The following is a 9897-nucleotide window of genomic DNA, read 5'->3' on the forward strand; positions in this document are numbered from 1 at the left end:
AAGTTCCCGCTGCTGCATGCGCGTGAGTGTGAGGGCATCGTGGGCAGGGGGCTGCCCACTCTGCTCACCCTGCCCTGCCCTGCCCCAGACTCGCAGCCCCCGGCCAGGCTGGCAGCCAGGCTCCCATGGGGCAGCGGCCAAAGACCCAGCCCTGCCACAGCATCCCTGGGGCAGGGACCCTCCCTGCCCCTGGTACCAGTGCATCCTTCACCCAGGCACACCGGGCCCCCCTCCTGGTGCTGCCCTCCAGCATCGCACCCTCACCCCTGGGGCGCGCAGGGGACACCAGTGTCCCAGCCTTGAGCTGGGGCTGGGGACATCCCCAGGAGCTGGGCGGAGGGCTCGCGCTTTGCCCACGGCCTGACCCCAGCCCTGCCTGCTCTGTGTCCGCCAGATTCCTGCCACTCTGACTTGGCTGCGCCCACGGAGGAAGAGAATACCCTGGACATCATCCAAGGCTTCCTCAGGATCAGACCAAAGGTATGCGTGGCCACTTCTACGAGGCTGTGCCCCTACCTCCCGGCCAGTCTTTCTGCCCACATGCCCTGCTCACAAGGTGCCGGGGGCTATGCCCCCTCCCAGCTGTCTCTCCCCACTGACACTGTTATCCAAAAAGTGTACGCCTTCGCCCGTTGGGCAAGAGGCAACCGACGCACGGAGTCCAGGCATTTCTTTATTACGGATTCGCGCAAAGCTGGGGCTTAGCTGATGATGCTCCACGAAGCAAGCGCAAAGCTCAGAAGAACAAGATTAACATTTATGCAGTCTAGTTATACATACGTATTTTCCAAACTCTAGCTAAAAGATGCTATTGGTAATTAGTACGCGCGGTAGCTTTCCGTTGGTCTATAGATCTCTCGCTTTGATTTCAAGTTACAGTGTGTTTTTCATTTACTGCATGTCTGAGGGAGGGGTGAGGGTGAGTCCTTTAGTCCTGACTGGAGTCGGTGGTTGCGCTCTCCCCCCGCTGCCTTTACCTTGCCCCTAGTTTCAGTCTCGTTCCGCTGGCTTCTTGCCTTTGTTGCAAGTAACGGGCTGTTGGCACCTCCTGGGGTGAGGTGTTCCCCTTATCAGGCTTGGAGTTCTCCTTCAGGGGCACTTGTCATTAGGACAAAGTTACAGACGTACGGCGACCCTAACTTCACGAGCAGAAGTGAATCCCTTCATGGTGACTACAATGTGATAATGGGGATTGAATGCATAGCTAGACATCAGCGCTGTCTGTCCCTCTGTCCCCTCCTCGGCTGGCAGCAAGCAGACCAGAAGCTGAAGTTTCTGGCCGCCATCTGCACCGCCTGCGGCACCGCCACCATGGACTCCAGCGTGTGGGACGAGCTTTACTACTTTCAGTGGGAGGTGGTGGACACCATCCAGGTGAGGGGACAAGCAGTCAGGCCTCAAGAGGCAGGCCCGGGGGCAGTGGGCAGTGGCACAGCCCTGGGGGCAGGAGAGGGCTTGGCCGGGTAGGGGGGTGTGAAGGAGCGCTGCTCCAGGTTTCTCTCCTTGGAGATGTTCTAAAACCACTCGCGTGGCCCGACTGGAGCTGGGGGTTGGACCCAATGATGTTTGCAGGTCCCTTGGCCAGCCTGTGGCTCCGTGATGGGCACAGAACTTGCCACCACGGGGCCTGGGACCACTGAGTGCTGGGTTGGGAGGGGGTGCCAGGATGGGGGCAGCCGGGGCTCTGCCAGCCCCGCAGGCTCTTGCTGGCTGAAGGAGACTGCCCCATCCTGACGTGACTCACCCTGCTGTGCTCCCCAGGTGCTGCTGCAAGAGGAGCCCACTGACGACCTGGGCACCACGGTGTGGCAGCAAGCCATGTTGGCCATCACCTCCATGAGGTACCTGCCCCGGCCCCCAGCTTGGCCTCCTCGGTGCCAGGTGGCCCCGACAGCACTCGTCCCATATGGGGGGCATCCCCCGTGCTGGGTCTGAGAGGGAGGGGCAGGGGGCGGTACAGGGTTTTCCCCCTCAACTTGAGTGTCAGTAGCGTGGGGGTTGACATGACCCCTGTGGCGTGGGAGCCGAGCCAGGTCTCCAGCCCCAGAGTCTGCCTCTCCCTTGCTGGGCCCCAAGAGCACCCCTTTGTCCCTGCAGCAGAGTGGGACTGCGTCTGGAGGAGAAGACAAGCAGCCTCCTCCAAGCCTGCTTCCGCAGCATCTTCTACCAGCACCCACAGGAGGACACCCAGGACCCCGAGGCTTCCCTCTACTCCAAGGTATGCCACAGGGTGAACCACGGGGAGATCCCCTGCCCCAGGGTCCCTTCCTGGGCACCGCAGGGCCATGGCCGTCCCTCCCTGGCTTCCAGGGCTGCCCCCAAGACTCTGTCTCCCTCGCAGACCATGGCCGTGATGGACAGCATGCTGAAGGTGCTGGTATGCAGTGCTGGCACGCTTGGCATCCTGGAGCTGCAGAACATCTTGCAGGTCTGGCCTTGGCACAGGGTCCCTATGGGCAGTGACCCCCGGCTCGAGCGGTGGCCCTCCCAGCGCCTGGTGCAAGGAATGGGGCAGGCAATGTCCCTCCTTCCCCGCCATGCCCCTCCCACTAGCCCCTTGCCCCCTGGCTGCTGCCAGAGCCCCTTCTTCTCCTGCCACAGCTCACCCCACCTCTGCAGCCGTGCTTGCTGCCCATCCTGCCCAACACTCCCGCCCAGACAGACCTGCCTGTCTGGCTTGGCAAGGGGAGCCCAGCCCTGGGGCTTTCCCCCTCCAGCTTTACCACGGCACATATCCCAGAGCCCCCACCACCGTTCCCCAGGGAGCTGGTCACCACAAAGCCTTGGGGTCCCTGGGTGGGGGGTGCAGGGACGTTGTTTGAGGGGGGAGGAGTGGAAGGCAGCAGAGGCAGCAGCAGGAGCAGGATGCGGCGACCTGCCTGGCCGCAGCACGTTGCTGCGAGAGGCAAGAAGGACACATGCCCCATGCCAGGCATTGCCCCGGAGCAAGCCTGCCTGTGCCGTGCTGCGCCATGCCACCTCCCTGGCACACCAGCAGCTTTTCTCCTCCCAGGTCCTGCTGCCCTTCACCAGGTCCCAGAGGGAAGCAGTGCAGGAGAGGGCCGTGGCGCAGATTGCCAGTCTGATCGAGTTCACCACCTGCTCCATGCCACAGGTACCGAGCTCCTGGTCTGGGCAGTCCCACTGCCCTGTCCCTGCAGCCCGGAGCCCTGGCACCTCCTGGGGAAGTTGGGCACCCAGTCAGCAGGAGGCTGGGAGCAGGAGTCTTTGCCCTGTCCCTGCCCTGTCCACGCTCTCTCCCAGGGCAGGGCAGGGCAGGGCTGCCGCAGGCACAGGCAGGAACTTGGCTTCCCTGCTCCGGCCTGGTGCCCGGCTGCTCTGGGAGCAGCTGGGGCTCACCTTGTGACCGGCCTCACCTTGTGCCTGCACTGCCTCTCTTCCCCCAGGTCTGCTCCTGCTTTGCACAAACTATAGTCCTCAGACACCAGTGCTCCAAGAGTCATCAGTTTGCGATACTGGGGCTGCTGGTGGGGCACCTCATTCTCTGCTGCACCTGCAAGCGTGAGAGGACCCGCCACAAGGCTGCAGAAGCTCTCCATCACCTGCACACCTTCATCCTGAAGCAGAGAAGTAAGAGAGGCCGTGTCGGGCTTGGTCCCCCCCAGCATGGGCAGCCAGTGGCCACCCTCCTTGGCCAGAGAAAGCCGCATACAACCTGCCTGCCTGCCTGCAGTCTGAAGAGCCATTTCCTCTCAGCCCTGCTCACAATAGCCCCGGACCCTCCCTGCGCATCTGCTCCCCAGACCTGTCAGGGCGTCCCAGTCCTTTGCCAGTGACTTTTCTGCCCAGCACTCAGACTGCACCTCCAGCTCTGCACCCTCTCTCTCAGCACCCCGGTTTTTCTCCTCCCCAGGCAGGCAGCCCTGGTCGCATGACAGAGGGCAGCTGGAGCACCAGGAGGTCTGGCAAGCGAGGCAGCCCCAGCAGCTTTTGCAAACCAGCGGCGCCAGAGAAATCTTCCTGGTAAGAAGGGCCTTCAGCTCCTGGCTGGCGGGATCAGCATGAGCGAAGGGACACCTGATGCATGGCGATAGCGGGGGCTTGCGCCGATCCTGAGCAGGGGCGAGGCAAAGGCCTCCAGCGAGCTCTGGTTCCCCATGGCACCCTGACCCCCACCGTCCATCTGCCCAGTGCAGCCTGGCTCTGCGTCCCACTCCCTGCACAGCCAAGATGCTCTGGGGGATGCTCTAGGTGACAAATCTCCCTTCCTCTCCTTCATGCCGCAGAAGTTCACGGAATACCTCCGTCCCTCTGACCGGGCAGACATCATCCTCCTAGCCATCAACAACATGAGAGACCCAAGCACCTACAGCATCCGCGTGGCTGCCCACATAGTGGGCATCCTTGTGGTGGGCCCTGCCTTCCAGCCGGGGCAGGTGAGTCGCCCAGGGGTGGCACAGCTGATGCTCCAGCCCCCCGGGGCACCGTTCCTCCCCCGGCTCTGCACCTGGCCAGCGCTGACACCATCTCCAGCTGGCATACCACAACGGGAACAGAAGCAGCTCCCAGAGGGAGCTGGGGAAACAGCCGCGCTCATCCTACTGACATCCCCACTCCCTCCTGTGTCTCCTCTCCAGGTCTTGAAGATCGTGCGCGCCATCTACACAAACCTGCCCTCCATCAGGATGCTGGTAGCCGTCAACAGCCTGGACAGGGCCCTGCGCGTGCTGGCAGACAAACACCCCAGCGAGGTGGTGGCCGGCCTGCTGCACTGCTCCCCAACATGCACCTAGTACGGGGCTCACCAGACTTTAGGGCTGCTCTCACCCTGGCAGAGGGGTCCCAATACCCTCCCAAGGGACTTCAGGCCGGCCTTACTCCTGGGTGTCCCCACTGACAGAGCCCTGGTTCTCCACAGTGTCGCCATGACCATGTGGGCGGTGATGCTCTTTGAGCCCCGGGCTGCCAAGAAGGTGCTGCAGGAGCTCATCAACGTCATGATGAACCAGTCGCTGCACAAGACCTCCGCCTCTACCAAGGACAACCCGCGCGTCCTCTCCCTGGCTGTGAGTTGCTGGATGAGGCCTCACTGACCTCCGGGGCTGCTCTCAGCTGTCTGGGGCCACCCCTTCCCTTCCATGCCCGCCCCAAGCCTTGGCCTCCCCAGGGGTCAGCGAGATGTCCGTGTCTGGTGTCTTCTGCAGGCAGCCAGCACCATAAGCAAGATCCTCCTGCAGTCCAGCTGCCCACGGGACGTGGAAGACATTTTCCCCCGGCTTTTCCTGGCACTGCTTTTCCAAGTGTCATTCACCACAGAGCTGACGCCAAAGGAGGTGCAAATCTTCTGGAAGGGCCACCAACAGGGTCTGATTGCTCCTATCAGGTGCGCCATCCCTGTCCGCTCGTCCCTGCCAGCCACCTGGAGCCAAGCCAGGGGTCCCGGTGGGAGCTGAGCATTTCTCCTCGTGCAGGTCTGTGGTGCAGGCCATGACGGTGCTGCTCTGCAGGATGGGCCTTGAGAGCCACATGCTGGCCATCGAGGCGCAGGGTGGCTGGGACATGCTGCTCAGTGCCCAGACCCACCTCCTGGGAGTGCGCATCGTGGCCAGGTGAGAGCCCCTTCTCCACACTCCTGGGGGACTGTGCACCCCACACCACCCCCTCCCTTGGGGCTGATGGCAGGGGGTCCCCACTGCTTGCAGAAAGTGCTGCAGTCCAGTGATGACCAGACTGGTGTGACCCCCAGAGATGTGCCCGCCTGGCTCAGGCCTGACAGTGCTTCCTTCCCCCTTCCAGGGAGATGATGAACACCCCAAGATCCCTGCGCTCCACCATCTTCCGCCATCTGGCAGAGCTCCTCTCTGTGGAGAACCCCTCCTGGGAGATGGTCGCCATGGTCTTCTTTGTTGAGGTGAGCCTGATGGCACTGCTCCAAGCTCCCTCCGATGCTCAGTTCTCCCATGCCCGCTGCTGCAGTGGGAGCTGGGGCAGCAGGTGGGCTCTGGCTGGTACCATGGAGGAGCAAGGCGAGCAACCAGTGCGGTGTGGGGCACGGGGGCTCTCCGCAGTCCTTGCTGCCTCCATTCAGGCTTGGCCTTGCCCCGGTGTCCTTGCCCTGCCTGAGCTGATGGCTGGAGCCAGCGCTGCACCTCTCCAGCTCCCGTTGCGTGTGTTTCAGATGGTGGGCTGCACTGACCTCAGTGAAGAGCTGGACTGTGCCCTGGCAATCTTCCCCACGTATCTGCAGAGCCAGTGCCTGGGGATGCCCACCCTGGTGCTCAGGGCCATCCTCAGGCTCACCGAGAGGCCTGACACAGTGAGTAGGGGGCAGCTGGGGCAGCCAGGACAACAGCCCATGGCAGAGCTGTGGGTGGTAGGTAACGTGGCGGCTTGGGCTTTTGTGGGCATGGGGAGCTGAGCCAGCTGCAGCCAGCTCTCCCGCGTCCCTGGCCCACTGCCCCATGGCAAGGGGAGAGGCAGCAGTGCCGAGGGGAACAGGGTCCCACTGCCAGCACGTCCCAGCAGGGATGATGGCAGCAGAGCCACCAGCCCGAGTGTGGGGTCTGCAGAGCGTGGCCATGGGGTGATGAGCCCCGCGATGAAACGCAGGGCCTGCTGGCAGCTCGCGCAGCTTTCCAAGCAGCGCTGGTCACCCACCAGGCTGCTCAGGGGGTCTGTTGCAAAAGGGGGCAGCCGAGGGTCTGGCAAGGAGCCAGAGCTGTCTGTCCTCCCCCTGCGCACCCTGCTCTTCCCATGGCCGTGCCAGGGAGCCCTGTCTGCCAGGCGCTTGCCCTCGTAACCCATGCTGCCTGCTGAGAAGCCAGCGGGGAGGCCAGTGCTCACGGGGAGGGTTTTCAGCCCTGCGGTTGCTTGCCGCTTTACAAAAATGAGGTGGCGTGTCTCACACAGGTATGGAAAACCCTTGTCCTGCTGCCGTACGTCATGGAGCGGCTGCAGGCTGATGACAGTGACGGCAGCGCCGTGGCCCTCTCCGTGCTTGACAACATGCTCCAGCTTCCGGCGGGGAAGTTGCCCAGCCTCATTGCCCCGGCGCTGGCTGACAAGCTCCAGCCACTCTTTGACAATGTAAGGCTGGCGGAGAGCCCCATGCTCCCCTCATTGAGCACCTCGTTCGCGTCTCCCACCGCAGCCCCCATGCTCTGCAGGAGGATGCTTTGCCCTGCAGCCCCCAGCCACTGTCGCTGCCCTCGGTGACTCCGTGCTGCACCCCAAACCCCCAGCGTGGACTCACCCTGGCTCGGCCTGCTTGCCGCAGGGCGGACGGGGGTGGCAGGACAGCAGCCGGTGTGCTGAGCAACACCAATGTGCACCCTGCCCTGGCAGCATCCCCCAGTCCTCCACAGGGTCTCCCTCTCTGGCCCCCAGCCCCTCTGCACAGACATTCTGCATGCCACGGTTCATGCACTCCCTTATGGAGCAGGGTTCACCTCCACGTCAGCCCCTCGCTTGCCATGGGCTTGCGCTTGGGGCTGAGGTCCTCCTCCCCTCCTTCCCCAGCATTTGGACACTGTGCGGGAGAAATCCATCCACCTCTTCCAAAGCGTGATGTGGCTCGTGGTGGGCGCTGAAAAGAAGAAGATGAAGAAGAAGGTGTGGAGCAGCCTGCTGCCACTGCTCTTGCACCTGCACGATCAGAACAAAAGTGTGGCCAAGGTGGGATTCTTAGCCTGACCGGTCCTTTGGGCCCGGCAATGCTGACACTGGACCCTTCAAATGTGTGCCACTGGGAGGTCTAGCTTGCTGAGTCCCTAGGGCCAGGCAGAGCCCCCCTCCCTGCCCACTGCTGCCCTTCTCCTGCTGCTGCCCAGATGGACGGGGAGGTGGGTCCCTTTCCCACCCAGCTCCCTCCGCACAGCCCCTGCCATGGGTCCTGCAGCCCCAGAGACTGAGCTACAGCTCCACAACAGCCTGGGGCCACCAGGGCCAAAGCACTGAAGCCCTGACGGCCTTCCAGTCAGAGAGGGTGATTGTCCTTCTCTTCCCCGGGGTGCTGAGCATGGTGACAGCACCAATTCCCAGCTGGAGTGTCTTCCTGGCATGGGATAGAAGAGGTTCTGAGCCCCGCCAAGAGGGAGGACACAGGGTCCTGTGCCCTCGATGGTGGTGGTGGCATCTCTGTTGCTCACCAGGCCTCCCAGGAAGCCCTCCACAGTGCTGGCCTGTTCCTGAAGTGGAGGCAGCTGGCGCACATGGCTGAGACCGGGCAGGCATGGAGGATCCGCGAGTGCCTGGTAAGCAGAGCCCCAACACCCCTGGGATCTTCCCCGGGCAAGCCCTGCCCTGTGCCCTGCGGGGAGGGAGGGGGGATGGAGGGCTGTGCCCCCTTGGCTGCACACACCCTCCTGGAGCAGGCTCAGCTCCACATTGTCTTTGCCCCTGGGGTCCCCAAGGGGACCCTGCCACTAGGGTGGCAGCCCTGCATCCTTGGGAGCCTTATGCTCCCTCTGAACCCCGGTGCCACACAGTGGGGAGCTGGGGATGTCCTGCTGGGGGGAAGGGGGATGGCCCTGGGTGGAGGGATGGCCAAACGCGGGGGCACCTCTGCGCCCACCCTGCACCCTTCTCCTCTCTCCAGCTGGCCAAGAAGAGGAGCAGGGCCATGGCCTACCTGCACCAGAGCCTGCATTACCTGCACAGCTCGCAGGAGCCCCTGCGATGGGAGGCTGTCAGGTTCATCGGTGAGCCATGACTCCCAGGGTCCCTGTGTCCCAGCACAGGACCTATGGGGCACCCCTTCACCCCCTCCTGCCCCTGCCTGCACAGGTGGGGCTGGCAGGAGGCTCATCCATCCCCTCCCTGATGCTGCACTCTGGGGTCAGCCCTCCCGGGGGGACCGCGCAGCCAGGTGGGCTGGCTGCAAGGGTCTCTGAGCGGCAGCAGCATCCTTGACACACTGTGTTGCTCCAGGGCTCGTTGGGCGGTGCGTGCGTGAGCAGCAGCACATGGAGTACATCCGACATGGTGAGCGAGGGCAGTGGGGAGGAGGAAGGAGCTAGCACGGAGCTCCCCCCCGCAACCTGGGCAAGGGGGGATCTGCTCCCAGCGTGCCTAGGGGGGACGGGGTGTTTCTGCAGGGGGCTATTCCTGAGAAGCAGCTTCCAGCCGAGCCACCTGTCCCCTGGCTGCTTCCTGGCCCTGGCAATCACAGGGTGCAGTGCGCCCTGCCTGGAGGGGACACAGGGCTGTCACCTCACCTCTGCTGCTTTGTCCCCACAGTGCTTAAAGGCGCAATGAAAGACACCAGCCCCCTGGTCTCCTCCCTGGCAACTCAGACATTCCTCATCCTTTGATGACGAAGGCTGTAAGGGGTGGTTTAACCTATGATTACTGCGCTTATGGCTGCCAAGGACATGGGGGAGGTGGCACTCGACCCTCAGTGAGGGCTCTGCTCAGGCAGAGACGAAGCAGCAGCCCCAGCCCGAGGATGCTCTGCAGGCTTCTCTTCCTGAAGGCTAACAGGGAAGAAGACACCTCAGCCCCAGAGGAGCTGGCGTCCTCTGGAGAGCAGCAGGACAACTGCTCTTTCCAGTGGTCCAGGGCAAAGACGTGCCCTCATGCTTCGCCTTTGCCATAAAGTGCCAGCTGCTCCACTGGGCTGTGAAGCAGAGGGGAGAAGCCCAAGGTGGAGCCGAAGCAGAACTTGAAAGCAATGCCTTCCTTCCCCTCTCCAGGGCCACGCTGCCGCAATAAATGACTTTTTCTGCCACCCACTGTCTGAGCAGCCTGCACTGCCTGGGGCTGACGTGGCTGAGCCCAGGGGCTACCAAGCCGCCGATGCTCTGGCTCCAGCAGCACAGGCCCCTCCATGTCCCCAGCAGGATGGGCAGCTCTGTCTCCTGCCCATGCCACTTGTCCCCACCTGCCCTGCAGCCACTGCTGCCCAGCACGTCACCAGAGCAGCAGTAAGGGGGCACA

The 9897-nt window shown here is 63.2% G+C and overlaps 1 protein-coding gene and 1 long non-coding RNA gene across 2 annotated transcripts; both read left to right on the forward strand.

The window, feature by feature from the left end:
- The first annotated feature begins 3098 nt into the window (after positions 1-3098).
- LOC308062683 (uncharacterized protein) lies at positions 3099-8378 on the forward strand. Its single transcript, XM_080384494.1, has 3 exons — positions 3099-6277; positions 6871-7047; positions 7480-8378. Exons 1-3 carry the CDS (start codon positions 5762-5764, stop codon positions 7651-7653), a joined length of 867 nt encoding a protein of 288 aa, XP_080240620.1. The 5' UTR covers positions 3099-5761; the 3' UTR covers positions 7654-8378.
- A 46-nt stretch (positions 8379-8424) lies between these two features.
- LOC308062688 lies at positions 8425-9688 on the forward strand. Its single transcript, XR_013927655.1, has 2 exons — positions 8425-8660; positions 8890-9688. It is a non-coding gene; the product is annotated as an uncharacterized lncRNA (long non-coding RNA).
- The last annotated feature ends 209 nt before the right edge of the window (positions 9689-9897 follow it).

This window comes from Falco punctatus (genome assembly GCF_963210335.1).
Source record: "Falco punctatus genome assembly, chromosome: 4".
Lineage (NCBI taxonomy): Eukaryota > Metazoa > Chordata > Aves > Falconiformes > Falconidae > Falco > Falco punctatus.